At 41.0% G+C, this 20590-nt stretch overlaps 1 protein-coding gene across 5 annotated transcripts in view; it reads left to right on the top strand.

Moving 5' to 3' along the window:
• Positions 1 to 716: 716 nt before the first annotated feature.
• The window catches only part of REPS1 (RALBP1 associated Eps domain containing 1), a 90825-nt gene continuing 70951 nt past the window's right edge, over positions 717 to 20590 (top strand). For all 5 annotated transcript variants that reach the window (XM_019967503.2, XM_019967504.2, XM_070795575.1 and 2 more), the window contains exon 1: positions 717 to 925. In XM_019967503.2, the coding sequence (XP_019823062.2) occupies positions 773 to 925 (153 nt within the window). In that variant the 5' untranslated portion in view covers positions 717 to 772. The remainder of the gene's footprint in view (positions 926 to 20590) is intronic.

The following is a 20590-nucleotide window of genomic DNA, read 5'->3' as shown; positions in this document are numbered from 1 at the left end:
CGTGCTTTCCCCACTGGTCGCTGCTTCCAGGGGTCCCAGCCTTGCCTGCCCAACGCGAAGGGCGGCTCGACCCTCTGCCGCGGAGCTCCGGCCACCAGGGGGCGCTGCGGCCCCCCTCTCCCGGGAGCGGCCGAGCCAGCCCGGTGGGTGTTTCTCTCTCCCTCTCGCGCTCTCTCCTCCCGGCCTCACATCCGGGTCTGGAGCGCGGCCGCCGCTGTCAGTGTTGCTGCGGTCGCGTCGGGGGCCGGGCCGGGGCGCAGTAAATGGCGGCGGAGGGAGGCGGAGCGGCGGCCGCGCTCAGCCCTGAACCCCCGAAACTTTAGACTAGAAGCCCCGCAACTTTTCCGCGAAGTGCTGCCGCTGTGGGGGCGTGGACGGAAGGGGAAGGCAAGGCGGGAAGTCTTGGGGGAAGCGGCGGGGAGCCGGAGAGACTCGAACCCGCGGCGGAGGCGGTGGCGGAGTCCGCCCCAGCCTCGCACCGCCGCGGCCCCCGCCTCCTTCCCCGTGTTCTTCCCGCGGCCGCCGAGGCGGAGCCGGAGCCGCGCGCTGTGCGGGGCCTCGTCGGCGGCGGCGCGCCGAGCCCAACCGGGCTCCCTCCCCGCGACCTCCGGGCCCTGTAGCTCCGACGCCCCCCAGGGCTCCCCGCCGCTTCGGGGAGGAGGGTGAGGAGGAGAAGGAGGCCGGGCGGCGCGCAGTACCCACCGTCCTGGGGTCGCGGGGCCGAGCCCCCGGTGTTGCATGCGGGGCGGGGTGGCCGTGAGCGGAGGCGAAGATGGAAGGTTTAACGCTGAGCGATGCGGAGCAGAAATACTACTCGGATCTCTTCTCCTACTGCGACATCGAGAGCACCAAGAAGGTGTCGGCCAACGGGCGAGTGCTGGAGCTGTTTCGGGCCGCGCAGCTGCCCAACGACGTGGTCCTCCAGGTAACGCCGCCGCGTCTGGGGGTCGGCCGGCCGCCGAGGGGTCGCTTCCCGGCGGCTTGGGCCTCTAACCGCCTGCTTCCGCGGGGTGGGAGTGGGCGCCGTTTCCCGAAGGGCCGGCGGTGGGCAGGTTCCCCGGACTCCTCCGCTGCGGGCCGGGGCCGCAGGTGCCCGGGCGGCCGGGACTCGCGAGGGGGAGGGGGTCGCTCTTCGAGGACAAAAGTCAGGCAGGGATACTGTGGGGGTTGGGGAGGGGGTGGTGGTCTCTGTATTATCTCTGGAGAGCGTAAGCCCTGTATCTCTCGGCTGCCCCGCAGAATCTGGATTTTTCAACCCTGAAAGAGCAACTTCAGATGAAAGATCTGGGATTGTTACCATGCTTTTGAATCCTTGGTCTTGGCATCTACTTTTCTTTTTCTTAAGGAAGCTGAATTCTCAAGGAGATTAAAAAATTTGAACTTTTAAGTAATAGTTTGCAAGTAGGTATGAAAAGAACTTTAACTGTAGGATGCGTGGCTGGTGTAAACTGGATCATTTTTCCATTGGCCGTCGATAGCATTTGGTGGAACTGGTGGATTGGGTTGGTAGATAAGTATTGAGCAACTGCAAGTCAAAGGTGCCTATTTGCCTCAGTGCCCTAGAGGACCGAGGAGAGTTAAGTTTTAAGCTTTCTCCATCTTATCTAATGTATGTGGTGAGCATTGATGTTACTCTGGGTCTCATGAGTCATAGCTGCTAGTAAGATTTTGTCTAAACAGCGTATCAGGAACAGGTTTTAAGCTTTCCTCTCTATGATGATCCAAGCCAGTTATCCAGATCTCCAAAACTTACGGCCATGTGCGTAGGTATGATGTAGTATATTGCAGAGAGCCCTGAATCAGGAGTTTTCAGGCCTGGACCCATGACCCCCCACTCTGTTAACCCGCAGGGTGACTTTGGGCCGAGCGCTTTAAACTCTTCAAGCCTAAGTGTGCTTAGAATGAGGGTCAAGTTCCTTCTGAGGAACCTTCTGGGAAATATAAAAATGTCCACACAGGCCTCTCTTTTAGAAGTTATCTGTGCGTTAATTGTGACTAAGTTGAACCAGTTCTTTTTGCATAATCTGGTTTGTTTTATGTTGCTTTTTAAAAATTTTGGGAGGAAAATTGGGCGTCTTACACACCAGCAGCTGGGAGTCTCATATTCATTCTGCTGAAGAGACAAAGTAAATATTTTAGGCTCTGCTGGCCACATACAGTCTCTGTATGTATATTCTTTGTTTTTGTTCTTGCAGTCTTTTAAAAATGTAAAAATCATTTTTAGCTCAGGGGCATACAAAACAGGGCCTCTAACTGCTGACCCCTGCTGTATGGGTACTGTATGTTCCCCGTATGGCTTTGGAGTTAGACTTAGAGGAATATACTCACTAATGATTTTGCTCTTTTTGTAGAAATACGTTCAAGACATTAGGAAACTAAAACTAAGGGGGAACCTCCCATTTTCTGTTTGGTTTCTCTCTTTGGGGTAGGGCAAGCTGAAATCGACTGACATTCATATTTTTAAGGGTGCATGAAGACTTTAGGACATTATATTATTTAGGATACAAATTCAGCTTAATTAACCTTTGCTTCAAACATGTTTAACCCAGTCCAACTTATTTTCATGTCATGCTCGATTTTATTTACACTCAAAAATAAATTTCTATTGCCTTTTTTAAAAGAGAACTTAAATAGCATAAATATTCAGGATTCAGTTATATTAATAAGCTGGAAACTGTAGGAACTCCCTAAAGCACAATTCTTAAAGCTTTCTGGGTAGCTTGAAGGCAATCTACTTAAAAAATTGGCCTAGGAGATAAAATGTGAAACAAAAGAGGAATGTGGACTTAATTCCCTAATGGAAGCTTAGGATTGTCGGAAAACAGTCCTCCCTTGCTTCGTAAGTTGAAAACATTTGAAGCAACTCACATACAAATTAGCACTGGGCTAGGTGTTGCAGGGCCTCACAGCAGGAGTAAGAAGTTCTCAAGGACCTTGTAAGCTCCAGAAATAAACATGTAACAAAGCAGTGTGAATGTCATGAGATGGATAAAGGAGGGTATGACCAAGAAAGGCCTCTTCACTTAATTCAGATGGACCTTACAGTAGTGTGGAGGGATGAAGAGGATTTCCAGGCGGTAAAACATGGCCAGAGGTAGAAAGTGTGGGAAGGACCCTTTGCAAGGACTAGCAGATAGTCAGATTTTGCCAAAGCTGTAGTATGTTTTGGAGATACTGGCACTTAGAGACCACATTGGGAAAGATTCTGAAGAACAGGCCAATTTCATATTTCAGGAGGCAGTGGAGACTCACTGATAGTTTTTGACTTCGAGTGAGATAGAGATCAGAGGCTAGGGAAAGAGGCTCGAGCAGTGGTTCAGAATAGATGCTAGATACAGAGCACCCAAACCAGGGTGACAGCAGTAGAACAGAAAAGGAGGGGCTGGATGAACAGGTCTGTGTTACTGAAGGGCGGTTGGGTAGCCACAGTGTGAGGTGTTTGTGGGAGAATGTTTGAGACTGGGTGGAGAGCTTTGAACTAATTGTGAAGGTGGCAGGGAGTTAGAGATTTAAGAGAACTGACTCATAAAAGCTGTGCTTTAGGAGGCATTTCTGGTGGCTCAGACAGTAAAGAATCTACCTGCAATGCAGGAGATCTGGGTTCCATCCCTGGGTTGGGAAGATTCACCGGAGAAGGGAATGGCAACCTACTCCAGTATTCTTGCCTGAAGAATTCCATGGCCAGAGGTGCCTAGCGGGCCACAGTCCATGGGGTCACACAGAGTCGGACATGACTGGGCTACTAACGCACTTAGGAGGCATTTAGGAGACCAGAGCAACTGAGAGTAGAGGGAAGAAGAAACTGGGGACTGATTCTTTCACATGTAAATGAAGTGATGAGGAACAGGGCCGAGGAACTCAAATGTGAGAGTGGGGACAGCCAGGGGGAAGGGAGTTTTGCCACCCACAAGGCACTTGGAGACATATTTGGTTCTCATAACTCAGAGGGAGGGAGCAGTTCTACTGGCGTCTAGTAGATAGAGGCAGGAGTGCTACTAAACAGCCTACAATACACAGGACAGCTCCGACAACAGAGTCATCTGGCTCAAAATGTCAGTAGTGCCAAGATTTGGAAAACTGATCTGGACTCTGGTGGTAACAGTTGATCAGAAAATGAGGTTGAAGATACAGTAGGGGACGATGGAGGTAGACCTGATGAGCCTGGGTTAGCTGTGATATTTTGCTAAGAGAAGGGCAAGGTTTATTCTCTGTAGGACACCACTCACAGTTTCAGAAGGGGCAGGAAGAGGGCCTGATTTCTGAAGAGAAATTGATGAGTTTGTTCTCAGGTGTTTTGAGATGGCAATGCAGTAGTCCAGGAGATAGTTGGAAATGTGTGAATGTCCACTCTGAATGCTGGTTCTTCCAGTGAAATTTGAGTGTTTGGGATCTCTCCTCTCTGCCTTTCTCACCTGTATATCTTGGAGTTAGAGACCAGACAGCTTCTCACACTAGGCATGCATTTTTACACATCAGGGCTTTGATTGATATAGTAGTTTTCAGCATTTGTTAATAAAAGTCATGAGAAGACTGAGGCATCTAAGGAATGAGTATAGAGAACAAAGAACAGAGGCCCCAGAACTAAAGGAGGAAGGAACTGGCATTTATTGAGTGCCTATTGTGTTCTTTTACTGTGCAGGTCATTTTCATGCAGGAACTCATTTGATCTTTGCAAAACAATCCTGTGAAGAGAGTATTATTCTTGTTTATTAACTAGAAACTTGATAGGCAGAGAAGTGTTAAATAACTAGTGAATAGAATACCTCTTCTTTACCATTATTTCTTGCCACCTGTCAGTTCTTTCCTACTTTTCACTGTTCATGTACTTGGTTTGCCCATAGTTCTTACAAAGAGTAGAGATCTTAAATGATTTGATTTTGAGTTATATGTGGATTTCCTTGTTTGCAAAATAGTTTTATCCACAATGATGTCTGGGAATATAGTCACTTCAGAGAACTAGGAAGATTCTTGCATATGGTGTTCTGAGTCACATTGCAACACTGTCCTAGACTTCCCTAGTGGTCCAGTGGGTAAGAATCTGCCTGCCAACGCAGGAGTCCTGGACTTGATTCCTGACTTGGGAAGATCCCACTTGTCACGGAGCAACTAAGCCCATGCACCATAACTACTGAGCCCACGTGCTGCAACTCCTGAAGTCCACGTACCTAGAGCCCGGGCTCTGCGAGAGCAGAAGCAGTGTTCGTTACACTTGTTGGGGAATACCAGAGTAAAACCTGTTATGAATACAAGGGTTTGTTTGGGGAGACGGTATGTTACTTGACCAAGTGAACGAGCTAGAGCTTCATAGTATTATGCCCCATACCAGAGAGGAACAAGACTAGGCAGAGAAAAATCTGGCTCATAGGATTTAATCATGAGGAATTTTGCTGTCTGCTGAGCATGAAAATATTCAGTGGCTTAAAAATAATCTTCAGAATTATTTTTTAAATGTTAGGGAGGGTATGCTATTTACCACACCAATCATTATGTTTTTCTAGCTTTTATTTAAAATTTATACTTTGGAAAATGTTTTAAAACTTCATATAGACTTTGAATGCACAATAGCTTGATAAAAGGTTCTAGTAGTAATTGTTCTTTTAAAGATTATAAGCAATGTACCCATTAATGAATCTGAGAAAATCTTGTAGTTCATTTGTATTGAGCAATATCTTGGTAGAACATTTGAATAACACATTTGTTTAGTGAAGTAGAAGTGATAATAATGAAACATGAGCCATTTTCTTTTTCTTTTGAAATTTGTTCAATTATATGATCTACTCATTAGTAATAAGATTAAAATAAAGAAGCAGAGCTTCATTTATGCATTGAAAATTACAAACTTAATAAATGTCAGGTTTGTTCTGGAGAAGTGATTTTTTTTTTCATTTGTAATTGCTAAAATAATTATAACACACTATAAAAATAATCTTACCTTAAACACTTTACTATACACAGTTGAAAAACACTTTTTGAGAAAGAAGTCACATTTATTGGCTTTCTGTAGGATCAGATCATATTTACTTAAATAATTTTTCTTTCTTACAAGGCACCTTGAATCTTTTTCGTTAGCCAGTAGTCCAGAGTTAGCCTTAATAACTTGAGAATTCAAGCTAGGCATTTTGACGGAGCTCTAAAAGAATGTGAGAAGTTGATGTGTAAAGGATCACTAAACATGGGAGACAAGTTCCAGCCCTGCCCCTTAGAAAATTACTTATTGCCTGGATTTTAGTTCTCACCATGGATATGATTGAATTGGGGTATTTATTTTTTACACTTTGTTGGCCACAATATGCAGCATATGGGATCTTAGTTCCTCAAGCAAGAATTGAACCTATGCCCCCTGCGTTGGAAGCTCAGAGTCTTAACCACTGGACTGCCAGAGAAGTTCCTGATTGGGTTTTTTAACAAAGAGGTTACAGTGTAGGAATGGCTACTCTGTCCAGCCACATCCTTAAAAAAGTAGTCACTCAGACCTGAAATTAGTTGATATGCTATTTTGAAGCTGGAATTGATTTCTTTTACGCACTTTGGGAGATATGAAGAGGTGAATCTTGCCTAGAGTGCTGAAGTAACTGTGTATATAAGAGGGAACTGATGCAAGGGTTGTACAATCTGTGATACTGAGTTCTTCAGGGTGTCTGGCCAGTGAGAATTTGATGGGTAATAAGACTTGGCATTTTTGATGTTTTCCCTGATAATATATTTCATTTTCTGTAGTCTTTCCTATGATAGATGCATCTTTGTCTGTCTTTTCCCTCTACCTCTGTGTAAGGAATTTATGGCTGACGAGTTGCATATTATAGGCATGACAGAAATCAGGAGGTGATAATAACCTGGCTTAGAAATATTTTTTTAAGTTCATAAGTGAAAGTGAAGTTGCTCAGTCGTGTCTGACTCTTTGCGACCCCATGGTCTGTAGACTACCAGGCTCCTCTGTCCAGGGGATTTTCCAGGCAATAGTACTGGAGTGGATTGCCATTTCCTTCTCCAAATTTTGTTGCAGTTTGATAAATTATAGGACATAAATGCTTAAAAGAAACTACATCTCATTTTGTTTCAAGAATTGACTATGTTGAATTTGAGTCTCTTGTTACATGATGAAGATAGAATTTATTAAACTGTATTTCCCTCAAACCTCTTGTGGTTGTGGATTCCTTTGAGATTCTGGTGCACATGCTGGATTTCTGCTTAGAAGACTAAGTTGCACAAAAGTCTGCATATAATTTGGGGTTGCCAGCTTTCCCCTAACCTAGCCAAGCTTGTCCCATGAACCTCTACATTAAGACAGTTTTAAGGAACAGCAGACAGACCCGGAAAAGCTGACCATAAGTCTTTCTTAAATCAGTTTTGTATATTTTCAGAAAGTACTTCATGGCTACTATTTATGTTTGGGTTGTATATGCAGTGGTGAAAACTCAGGAATCTTCCCAGCCTTCATGGATTATATAAATTGTGGTAATGTTTAAAAGGAAAAGAACTGTGTTAATAGAAAATGGTGGGAGGCTATACGGACCTACCTAAGTGTAAGGAAAGACCTCTTTGAGGAGATGGGGGCGTAGCAAGAGAACAAAAATGAGATGTTTCACATAGAGGGAATGAGCATGCTAAGGGCTGGAACAATATATGAAGAGCTTGGTGTGTTTGTTGAGATGAAAGCTGGAGAAGTATGGGCAAGAGGGGAGAATGGCAGGGACCACGTGCTACAGGGCCTTGTACACAGGGATCAAGCATTTGGATTGGGAACAACTGAAAGTTTATGTTTGGGGAGTTCAGTTCAGTCGCTCAGTTGTGTCCGACTCTTTGCGACCCCATGGACTGCGGCACACCAGGCCTCCCTGTCCATCACCAACTCCCAGAGTTCACTGAAACTCATGTCCATCGAGTAGGGGATGCCATCCAACCATCTCATCCTCTGTCGTCCCCTTCTCCACCGGCCTTCAATCTTCCCCAACGTCAGGGTCTTTTCCAATGAGTCACATCAGGTGGCTAAAGTATTGGAGTTTCAGCTTCAGCATCAGTCCTTCCAGTGAATATTCAGGTCTGATTTCCTTTAGGATGGACTAGTTGGATCTCCTTGCAGTCCAAGGGACTCTCGAGAGTCTTCTCCAATACCACAGTTCAAAAGCATCAATTCTTCGGCGCTCAGCTTTCTTTATAGTCCAACTCTCACATCCATACATAACCACTGGAAAAACCATAGCCTTGACTAGACAGACCTTTGTAATGTAAAAGTAAAAAAGTAATGTCTCTGCTTTTCAATATGCTATCTAGGTTGGTCATAACTTTCCTTCCAAGGAGTAAGCATCTTGTAATTTCATGGCTGCAGTTGCCATCTGCAGTGATTTTGGAGCCCAGAAAAATAAAGTCAGCCACTGTTTCCAGTGTTTCCCCATCCTTTTGTCATGAAGTGATGGGACCAGATGCCATGATCTTAGTTTTCTGAATGTTGAGCTTTAAGCCAACTTTTTCACTCTCCACTTTCACTTTCATCAAGAGGTTCTTTAGTTCTTTGCTTTCTGCCATAAGAGTGGTGTCATCTGCATATCGGAGGTTATTGATATTTCTCCCGGCAATCTTGATTCCAGCTTGTGTTTCATCCAGTCTAACATTTCTCATGATGTACTCTGCATGTAAGTTAAATAAGCAGGGTGACAATATACAGCCTTGACGTACTCGTTTCCCAATTTGGAACCAGTCTGTTTTTCCACGTCCAGTTCTAACTCTTGCTTCTTGATCTGCATACAGATTTCTCAAGAGGCAGGTCAAGTGGTCTGGTATTCCCATCTCTTTCAGAGTTTTCCACAGTTTGTTGTGATGCACACAGTCAAAGGCTTTGGCATAGTCAATAAAGCAGAAGTAGATGTTTTTCTGGAACTCTCGCTTTTTCGATGATCCAACGGATATTGGCAATTTGATTTCTGGTTCCTCTGCCTTTTCTAAAACCAGCTTGAACATCTGGAAGCTCACGGTTCACATATTGCTGAAGCCTGGCTTGGAGAATTTTGAGCAATACTTTACTAGCGTGTGAGATGAGTACAATTGTGCGGTAGTTTGAGCATTCTTTGGCATTGCCTTTCTTTGGGATTGGAATGAAAACTAACCTTTTCCAGTCCTGTGGCCACTGCTGAGGTTTTTTCAAATTTGCTGGCATATTGAGTGCAGTGGGGGAATGACAGCATCTTAATTATATTTGTCAGAGGTTACTCTGCTATGTAGAGAAGATTGGCCACTAGATATGCAGTAATTCAGGCAGGAGACGTGATGGCTTAGATTAGTGAGGTGGTGGTAGGGTGGAGAGGAGTGGACAGGCTTGAGGTATTTGTAGGTGGTAGACGCAGTGGGACATGATAGGGATTGGATATGGAATGTAATGGAGGAAAGAATTCAGGAATCTTGCTGCAAGTGACTATTACCGAATGGCTGGGAAATAAATAGGCTTTTTTAAAGGGGGTTTTGTTTTGTTTGGGTGAAGGGTAATGGTGAATTTGGCAGTTTTCTTTTGTCAATCTTAAATCCTCAGAAGCCTGTAAGATTAAGTAGACCTCTATCAGAGAGGATCAACAAATCCTGAAGAACCCAGAGATATTTGACTTGGAGATGTCAGTTTAAAGACATCAGTCGCTAAGCTGTGTCTGACTCTTCGCAACCTCATGAACCGAAGCTCTCCAGGCTTCCGTGTCCTTCACTATCTTCCGGGGTTTATTCAGACTCATGTCCATTGAGTCAGTGATGCTATCCAACCATCTCATCTTTTGTGGCCACCTTCTCAATCTTTGCCAGCATCCGAATTTTTTCCAGTGATGTATTGGAGCTTCAGCATCGGTCCTTCCAGTGAATATTCAGAGTTGGCTTCCTTTAGGATTGACTGGTTTGATCTCCTTGCTGTCCAAGGGATTCTCAAGAGCCTTCTCCATCTTTACAGTTGGAAAGCATCAGTTCTTTGGTGCTCAGCCATGACTACTGGAGAAACCGTAGCTTTGACTGTATGGATCTTTGTCAGCAAAGTGATGTTTGTTTTTTACTACGCTGTCTAGGTTTGTCATAGCTTTCCTTCCAAGGAGCAAGTGTCTTTTAATGTCATGGCTGCAGTCACCATCTGCAGTGAACAGTGATATTCAAAGCCATGAAAATAGGTGAAATCCCTGAAGAAGAGACTAGAGAGAGGAAAGAAGAACTGGTTAGAAATAGAACCCTGAGGAACACTACATATCTAAGTTGGGAAAACTGGAAGTCCTCTAAGAAGGAAGCTAAGAAGGACAGCCCTAGTGGAAATTTGGAATATATATTGGATCATGTCGTGGATGCCAAGTAATGCAACTGTTTCAAGAAAGGAATAGTTAATTCTCGAGTTTGGCTGAGAGGGTGAGACAATATGGGCAGAAATATGACCTTTGGATTTGGCAACCTAAAGGTCATCAGTGACTATTATGAGCCTGTGTCACAGACTGGTAGAGATGGAAGCCAGATTTGAGTGACTTGAAGGACATACAGTGACCCAGGAACTAGAAATTGGGTTTAAAGAAGTTAAAGGAAACAGACACAGGGCCGAAGTTGAGGTATGAGGATATAAAGGAAGCCTTTGTTTTTTTGAGTGTATGAGAAATATCACAGCATGGTTTTAGTTGGTAGGATTAATAAGGGAAGGAAGGAAGATGAGGAGAGACATCTTTGAGAAAGCAAGAATGGTCTAGGATCCTGACTGCACAGTACAGCAGTCTTTGATAGGAAACATAATGTCCACACTTCCAAAAGAAGAGAGAAGGGGAAAAATGTATTCCCAGTAGCATCAGAAAGAAAAAAACACTTAGGAATAAACTTTAACAACAACAACAAAAAACCAAGATGTTTTTATTACAAAACATTAACCGAGAGAATTTAAATAAGATATTTTTGTTTTGTTTTGAGCACACTACAAGGCCTGTGGGATACTAGTTCCCAACCAGGGATTGAACCCAGACCCTCAGCAGTGAGAGTGTGTAGTGTTCCAACCACTGGACCAGGGAATTCTCTTAAATAAGATTTAAATAAATGGGGAGATAATCTGTGTTCATAGATTGGATGATTGAATGTTAAGATGATCAGTTCAGTTCAGTTCAGTTGCTCAGTCGTGTCTGACTCTTTGCAACCCCAGGAATCGCAGCACACCAGGCCTCCCTGTCCATCACCAACTCCCGGAGTTCACTCGAACTCATGTCCATCGGGTCAGTGATGCCATCCAGCCATCTCATCCTCTGTCGTCCCCTTCTCCTCCTGCCCCCAATCTCTCCCAGCATCAGAGTCTTTTCCAGTGAGTCAGCTCTTCACATGAGGTGGCCAAAGTACTGGAGTTTCAGCTTTAGCATCATTCCTTCCACAGAAATCCCAGGGCTGATCTCCTTCAGAATGGACTGGTTAGATCTCCTTGAAGTCCAAGGGACTCTCAAGAGTCTTCTCCAACAACACCACAGTTCAAAAGCATCAATTCTTCGGCGCTCAGCCTTCTTCACAGTCCAACTCTCACATCCATAGATGACCACAGGAAAAACCATAGCCTTGACTAGACAGACCTTTGTTGGCAAAGTAATATCTCTGCTTTTGAATATGCTATCTAGGTTGGTCATAACTTTCCTTCCAAGGAGTAAGCGTCTTTTAATTTCATGGCTGCAGTCACCATCTGCAGTGATCTTGGAGCCCAAAAAAATAAAGTCTGACACTGTTTCCACTGTTTCCCCATCTATTTGCCATGAAGTGATGGGACCGGATGCCATGATCTTTGTTTTCTGAATGTTGAGCTTTAAGCCAACTTTTTCACTCTCCTCTTTTACTTTCATCAAGAGGCTTTTTAGTTCCTCTTTACTTTCTGCCATAAGGGTGGTGTCATCTGCATATCTGAGGTTGATAATTCTCCCCAAATTAATCTATAGATTCAATAAAATACCTGCAAAAATTCCAGTAGACTCTTATAGAAATTGCCCAGCTGATCCTAAAATTTATAAGGAAATGCAAAGGATCTAGCATAGCCAAAACACTTTTGAAAACAAACAAGATAGGAGACTTCCCATGCCTAATTGTAAAACTTAGATAATCTGTAGTGGTCAGGACAGTGTGATTGGCAAAAGGACAAGCATTATAGATGCCTCCCTTACAATTATGTTCACTTGATTTTTTTAAAAAGTGATAGGACAATTCAATGAGGAAAGGATAGTCTTTTTAACAAATAGTGCTAGGACAGTTGGATATCTGTGTGTTTTTAAAAAGTGGATTTAAATATACTATTTTATATATTAATACTTCATACCATACATGAAATTATTTCTAAATCATAGACTTTGTAAATTTATAATTGTAAAAGTAAAGCTATAAAAATTCTACATGATTACATAGGAGGAAATCTTTGTGACCTTGTGTTAGTGTTCCTAGATAAGACACCAAAAGCATGAATCATAAAAGAAAAAGTAATAAATTGGACTTCTTTAATGAAGTTTTAAAACTTATACTTCAGAAGATAGTTAAAATAAAAGGACAAGCCACAGACTCACAGAAAATATTTGCATATTGCAAGCTTGGTAAAAGTCTTTAATCTAGAATATATAAAGAAGTCTTACAATTCAATTATAAAGGAAAAAAGCAATTTAAAAATGGGCAAAAGAGTTGAATAGATATTTCACCAAAGGAGATGTTATGAATGGCAAATAAGCATATGAAATGATGTTCAACATTAGTCATTGAGGAAATGCAAATTAAACTGCAATGACATATTGTCACACACCCACTTAAATGGCTACAATTTAAGAGACTGACATTGCCTAATATTATTTATGTGTAGAAACTGAAATCCTTATACACTACCCTTGGAAATGTAAATGCTACAGCCATTTTAGAAAAGTTTGATTGTTTCTTTTAAAGTTAAACATACGCTTACCATATGAACCAACAGTTCCACTCTTAGGAATCTATCCAACAGAAATGAAGATGTGTGCCCATAGAGAATTGTAAATGTCCATTTTAGCCGTATTCACAATAGCCAAAAATTGGAAAACAATCCAAATGTCCCTCAAATGGTGATAAGCAATATATGGTATATCTATATAATGCAATACTTTCCTATAAAAAATAAGGAACAAATTACTGATAAATGCTACAGCAGAAGTGGGTATCAAAAACATGAGAAGTGACAGAAGCCAAACATTAAAGAGTATATGTTGTGTGGTTGCATTTATATGAAATATTTAGAAATACAGAAAACAGGATGGATACCTGAGGCCGGGGCAGGAGTGGAAGCACTAGAGGAAAATTTGGAGGGTGATGTGATGGAAAAGTTCTAAAATTGGATGAATTTTCTTAAAACTCAATGAACTGCACACTTTTTGTGAAGTATAAATTATACCTCAAAGCTGTGAATTAAAACTTTAACAATTTGGAGGGTGAGGAGAAGGCATGAACTTGTCATCTTGGAGAATGTGCAGGTGAGTGGTAGCGAATAAAGGGCCCTTTGTGCTGTCTGTGTAACTTATTTTACAAAACCTCAGTGTAACTTAACATAATGTGGCATTTGGTTATGCATTTGTGTTTTGAATATCATATGGAAGATGACATATCAATAGATATTATGTATGAAGGACATTGCCATATGAAGATTCATTACAACTGGTTATGAATAAGCACATTAATTAAGGGGCTGAAAAACTTGTGATGTGAAATAATGGAAATTAATTTCTATCTAACAACTTTGGGTGGTATGCTGACTTTATATACATTTAGTTCAGATATCTTAATTTTATGGAAAATTACAGAAATTAATACTTTAACATTAATCCAAGTTTGAAATAATTGTGCCCAATAAGTAATAATTTTAATGAAATAGTTGTTTCAATCTACACGACTACTTCTGGTTGCTTCCTTTTATTGAAATAATTACTGTCACTATCATTTTACCAAAAAAAAAAAAGTTTCTGTTACTTAGTCACCAATTTGTTGTCTGTGTAGTTTCTTTACGTTGCTGTATCCAATCTGAGGTATAGTAGATAGATCTTGGGCCACATTATATTAATGTGCTCCTTTGGATAAAAAATAGTTTCTGAGAGTGCTGATCTAAGAGTGATTATTGCCTCTTGTCTGTGGACTTAGTAAAAAGGTGTATCTATGTCCTTAAAAAATGGAATTATTGTCTAGAAACTGTTAAAGAGTATTTTTTATTTTCTTCAAGTCTCATTTGTGGTTAGAAAGATCAGAGGTTTGACTCCTTAAACTACAGAATGTTTATTGGTATTGTATGTTATTATTTACTTGTTTTACAAGAATTCATATTTTTTCTAAAGCACTTAATTCTATTTCATAGAAAAGCATTTACTTATAACACCCTTGTGATTTTCTGTGTCAGCAAGTATTGTATGTGGTCAGAATGCGTAGACTTAGGAATGTGATGGTTCTGGATTTGGATCTCCACCTCAGTGCTCATTGACTTTCTTGCTCTGAGCAAGTACATTAACCTCTTTTAAAGACTCCATTTCCTCATCTGTAGACTGAGGATGATACCAAATCCAAAAGTTTCGTAATACCACAGTGAAGTAACATGTAAACATCTAGTGTAGTGCCTGGCTCTCAGAGGGTGAGCAAAGAAGTTTTGTTCACTCAAGCTCTGCTCTGTTAAGGAAAACTCATAATTTGTAGGATCTTGGCTTTTAATAGTAGTAAAAGTCTCTACATTGTTTTTCAAACCTAGCTTTATACCTTTTGTTGTTTTTGTTGCATTGAACTTAACACATTGCCCCCAATCCTTTGATCCTATCAATATTGCCTTATGTTTCTCCCTTTTACCCTGTAATTAGCGGATTTGTCCTTCTGAAGTTTACCCCAAAAGATTAAAATAAAAGATGGTTCTGAGGTCCTGAGTCTACATGACTTGCTGAGTGATGATAACCATTAACAGAAATAAAGAAGTGGAGGGAGGGGTCTAGTTTAGTTGAGAGCATTGTGCTGAATTCGGACGTGCTGAGTGAGCACACACACCCATGTCATGTTCAGTCCATCTGGGTAGCAAGGTTTAGTAGGCATTTGAAAGCTTGAGAGCAGCAACTGGGTGGCTTTAGAAGCTTTTGCAGACTTGGTAGTGTCCCCTGAATAAGGCCATTCGATAGAAATGATAGATGCAAATTTAACTTAACTGTATTTGAAATGTCCTTTCAGAGTAGATGGTAAATTGCACTTCTGTGTAGAGGTTTAGGTATTCTCACTTAAACGACTTAAAAAATTTTCCGAAACTATCTTGAGACTGTTAGCAGAATGCAAGGTGAATGAGGAAGTAATATCTCTTTACCTGAACTTAGTCCAGCCTTCAAAGAGTTGAACCTTGGATGTTAAACCCAAAAGGTATTTGCACATTTAAAGCAAGAGGTCTTAGCTTTTTGCAAGCAAGTTCCAAAGCAAGGGCTCAGAAGGTAAAGCGTCTGCCTACAATGTGGGAGATCCGGGTTCAATCCCTGGACTGGGAAGATCCCCTGGAGAAGGAAATGGCAACCCACTCCAGTACTCTTGCCTGGAAAAATCCCAAGGATGGAGGAGCCTAGTAGGCTATAGTCTGTGTGGTCACAAAGAGTCGGACACGACTGAGCGACTTCATTTCCAAAGCAAAAGAATTGATTTCAGCTGAGGAGTGAACCTCGGAGCTAAGAGTCTAGCTTATCCTTTGCCATCAGCATTTCATTGCAGTTTTGGGCTTCTCATTTAACACAAAATCTCTTTTAATCTTTAAAAGCCTGCCAGATATTGTTATCCCTGTTTCATTAATAAAAAATTGGATGCTCTCTTAATACTGTGTGGATCAATTCCTTGAGGGTGAGTTACCTTGTATTGTTGCTGTACCATTTCTTCAAGGATGGTTCTGTTGAATTCTGCTTTTATATATTCAGAATATTTTTTTCTATTTAATATCTTATAATTGTACCATTATAAATTCAACACATATTATTATTAAACATCTAAGCATCAGGGTATACTAATCTTTTCCTAAGGTCCAAGAATATAGTAGGGGATCAGTGTTCCTCTCTGGTTCACCACTATCTCTGGCACATATCTCTGTTGTCAGTTAACATTGTTGAGTGTTGAATGGGTGAGCATGGATTTATCCTTTCCCCCGCTCCAAATATCTTTGCTTATCACTAACTTGACTATATATATTGCACCCAATTCAAATAGTAATAATAGTGTTGTGCCTACTCTATGTCAGACACTGTTTGCACTCTTTTACGGATTGGTTTCTCAGTATTGTGAAATGGATAGTTTATTATGCCTGCTTTTAAAATGAAGATAAAGAAAGGACAAGTGTTAACTTCTCCAAGGTCATACAACTCCTAAGTGGTAGAGCTGGGATTTAAGTAGTTCTTTTTTTAAAATCACTGTGCTCTGCTTCCTGAATATTATAGGACTAAATACTTATTATCTCACTTCCGTGCTCATATCTTTACCCTCTACTATATCTCTTGTATATCCTAAATCCCCAAATTTCTTCTCTAGAGTTACTTGATGTTTATAAGATCATGTTGAGGGCCCCATACCAGCTTGCAGAGTCCCTGTCCTGTTGTGAGTCCTGTTAAGACTCTAAAAGTTGTAACAAGTCCTGTTCATCCATGTCTTTCAGCAGCGTGTCTTAGAATAGTTTTGTAAATAAAACTTAAAAATAGGTCCTTCTGCCGCATTTATTTGGATACCATTGTTTAATCAGTCATTTGCTAGGTAAATTAACAATTTTATTGAAATCAAGGGATAAAACTTTAAACTTTTTATATGAAACACAAATAACATTCTAAAGGATGGCTAAGCAGAATACTTTGATTTACTAGGGCTGACTTAGTCACTGTCTTCTCTAGGAAGTCTAGGTAACATTAATTTGTTCGATTTTTATGAGGACCTGCTTCTCTAGAGGACTGGAACTTAGGAGAAGGTTCCTGGTAACCTGGTGTGGATCCCTTTAGGATGGGGTGGCGGTTTATGCCATAGGTATAAATAAGATCAGTCAGGATGGATTTGGGAGTGAAAGGAGAGAGCAAAAGGAAGCCTGAGGTAGTAACTGCCTGAGGCATTAGAAGGAAAGGAGCAACATTCAGTATAACTCTGTTACTGGCGTTATGTTTATTTTCCCTTAGGATCCAGAGCAAATCCTTCTCTTGATGAGTTCTTTATGCTGAGATATTTACAAACTAACTCATGTTTTATAGTCCTTTAGTTTCCTTGAAAATTTTTATCCCATATGTAACATTTATCCAAAAAATCTGAATCAAGGAAAATGTTGACGTTCTTAAAAGACAATGTTGTTTTCATGAAATTATAAAGGTACTTCATAATTCAAGAAACATTAAAAAATACCACTTATGTTTTGTTTTAGTTTGACATCCTACTTTGAACTTTCCCCTCATCCTTGTAACCGGATAACCCCCGTTTCTCTTCTCTCCCCCTCCTGTTGTTTATGTTCGTACTTGTATACAACTTGTACTGTTGGTTTGTGTGTATTATCCTTGATAGGTGACAGGCACTTTGAAGGCAAGGGTTACCTTATCCTTGTTTTCCTTAGATCGTTCTGGATGTGATAGGCACCCGCATCTTACTGGACTGATAGGTGCTGCAGGGTTTTACTCCTCCTCAGTGCCTTGTTGGGTCCTAGCCTCAACGCTGCATTTTGTCATGCCACTTAGAAAATCCCAAATGACAGGGTATGAGCCTTTTTGAACAATATGGAACCTCTGAGATCTTGATTGTATAAATCTTTCAGTTAGACTGTGAGTAAGCTAGCTAGTACTTTTGAGGTTGATCAGGTGACTTTAGTCAGGTATAGTAAACATGCATATTAATAACTTTCCTTTAAGCTGTTGTACCTCAAGGCTATTCTTTTAATTTTTTATTTTTAAAGATAGTTCACTTTAATAGTAAACTCACATGAGATTTTCTGCCTTGCAGAGGTATAATTTCTAATTCTTTAAGAGGATAAAGAACAAATAGTGGTAGATGAGTAATCTAAATAAGGAAATATGTCAGTAGTTACTCATTTAATTGACTCTTTTGGAAGAAAACATAGCATTCTGGTAAAATGCATGGTAACAGGGAGAGCATATCAGATGTGAGCAGTCATGCTTACCCAACCTTAAAAGTTACCTACCAGCTCACTCCCACGCTGCAGTCTTGTTTCTGATTATTCTTCTAACAGGGACTTTGTGTTCTAACTCAGCAGATCTGTTTTCTGTTTCTCACACAGTTGCTTGTTAGTTGTTTTGTGTTTCTTTTTTTTTTTTTTAACATGCTACTTTCTTTACTCTCCCCAGCTTTCATGCTTTCATCCTCCCCTTTTTTGAAAGGCTCCTTAGCTTTTGTATGTTTCAGAGATCTTATTTAAACAATCTTACCCTCTGCAGCTCTCATTTGCCTCCTACCTATCCTGTGTATGTTTTGCACTGTTGGTGCTTTTTGTTCAGTTATGTCATTGCTTAACTACTTTTCCAGGATATTTACATCCCAGCAGAATTATAAGTAAACTCCAAGTAACACTCAGGTTTCTTTTCTTTTGTGACCTCATGATCATCTCTAGTAGCAAAAGCACATAGTAGATGTTTAGAAAACAGATCTAACTATTAAGGAAGACAGTTGCTTAGCTCTTCTATTTCTGTGCATCCATGGACGTGATTGGGGTGATGATTAAGGCGGTTCTGGGCTTCTCACCCAGGGAAGTAAAAAGCGGGGGTGGTAAAGCTTACAGCCTTGGATGTTCCACTGCCAGCACTCTGGGTACTCTCTCCCCACCCCAGTCAACATTCTGGGCATGAGAAGAGAAGGAGGCGGCAAGAACAGGAACAAATAGCACAGAATTCTCTTTGAGTTTTGCCTTTGCACTTTGCTGACCAACATTGCCAGTTCCCTCTCCCTTCCTTCCAGAACCCTTTTCCCCCCCCTCTTCTTCTTTTTTGTTTGTTTGTTTTTTTTTTTGTAACAGCAGAATGCGAGAAACTTAAAAACAAGCAAAACTAGGAATTTATTGGCAGTTAAATTATGGTGGAATATAGATATCTTGGCACTATTGCTTATGTTTTCTTTACAAAATTAATAAAGCACAGTTAAGTTCCAGTGTACCTGGCTGAAAGGTAAGAACCACAAATCCATTTAGAGGGCGGGTGCTGGATACCCTCACATGATATCATGTGGTGCTTGCACATTCCCCCCGCGGGCTGTTGAGATTTGTGTCATGTCATAGTCACAGGTTTTACTGCTGGTCCTTGTCACAGTAAATGTAAACATGACAGGAATAGTAGAAACTGCTGATGTTAAACCTTTGGAATCTAAGAGCATACTTTATTCTGTGCCTGCCTTCAGGAAGCTAAGGATTTGATAACCAGAGGAAGGGAGTTGATAGTTAAGTGACCAAACAACAACAGTAATAGAAAACCTAAGTCGTGTCTTACCACCCACCCCCCCGACTCCTCCCAGACTGTAGCCCACCAGGCTCCTCTGTCCATGGGTTTCTCAGGCAAGAATACTGGAGTGGGTTGCCATTTCCTTCTTCAGGGGATCTTCCCGACCCAGGGATCGAACTCATGTCTCCTGCACTGGCAGGCAGATTCTTTACCACTGAGCCACCGGGGAAGCCCTTTCTATTACTACCCACAATTTAAAACCCCTAGAGAGAGAAATATTTTACTTCTCTAATCACCTTTCTTAGATTCCCCCTAAGACTTATTTCTGGAATGAATCCAAACAAGTGTTTCTCACTTAACACCTAACAAAAGACAAAAACATTATGGTCATAGTTAACTAATTGTATTATGGTTATTTTCTATTTATGTAGTGTTCCTTCTTGCTTCCGGTGTTACACATTTGACCCTACACACCCATCCAGTTGCCTTCCTATTTTTCTTCTTCCTTTTACTTCTGAATTACAAATGACCCAGATTTCTTCTCTGCTGTCTGTAGTAGTAACCTAACTTTTTTATTCCTCCCACTCTACCCCTTGAAAAAAAAAAGATATTCTTAAAGTTCACCTTTATCCTAGTCACCAACTCTAGTAATATTTTCTTAGGTTTCATTCTCTTTTGTCACTTACTTCCCTTGTAATTGACACTGAATTACTTTTTGAATATTACCTCTTTTTTTTGTTCTCTCTGATGCTAAATTATGTTATTGTCTTTGGTATCCCATCTTCCTACTATATTTTTCTCTTTTGTAGAGTCAGCTTTGACTCCTTTTCTTACATTCAGCCTACAAAATCCTTCAGATGTTCTTTGGAAAATTTCACCCAATCATCCTTTTCTGTCCTGTTTATTAATTACTATCTGAGCTTCAACAGATTATTGCTGCACTATTGCATTAGCCTTCTAAGTCTTAACTAGCTTTTTTTTTCCTGTAATTGCTGAAGAACAGATGAGTGAATTTCTTAAAAATTATATGATATTCTTCAGAAATGCTCAGTAAAAATTAGTCTGGCATTTAGAACCCTCACCATCTAGTTTGATCCAATTTACTATCTAACCCCGACTAGAATCTCTACTTTGATCTGTTGGCACCCCCAATCACAATACCCATCTTGTTTTGACTTATCAAAAAACCTGTTCATTCTTTCAGGCTTTTTTTTTCC

The sequence above is a fragment of the Bos indicus genome, chromosome 9, assembly GCF_029378745.1.
Source record: "Bos indicus isolate NIAB-ARS_2022 breed Sahiwal x Tharparkar chromosome 9, NIAB-ARS_B.indTharparkar_mat_pri_1.0, whole genome shotgun sequence".
NCBI lineage: Eukaryota > Metazoa > Chordata > Mammalia > Artiodactyla > Bovidae > Bos > Bos indicus.
The sequence above is the reverse complement of the archived record's forward strand: the minus strand, read 5'-3'. Positions and strand labels throughout refer to the sequence as shown.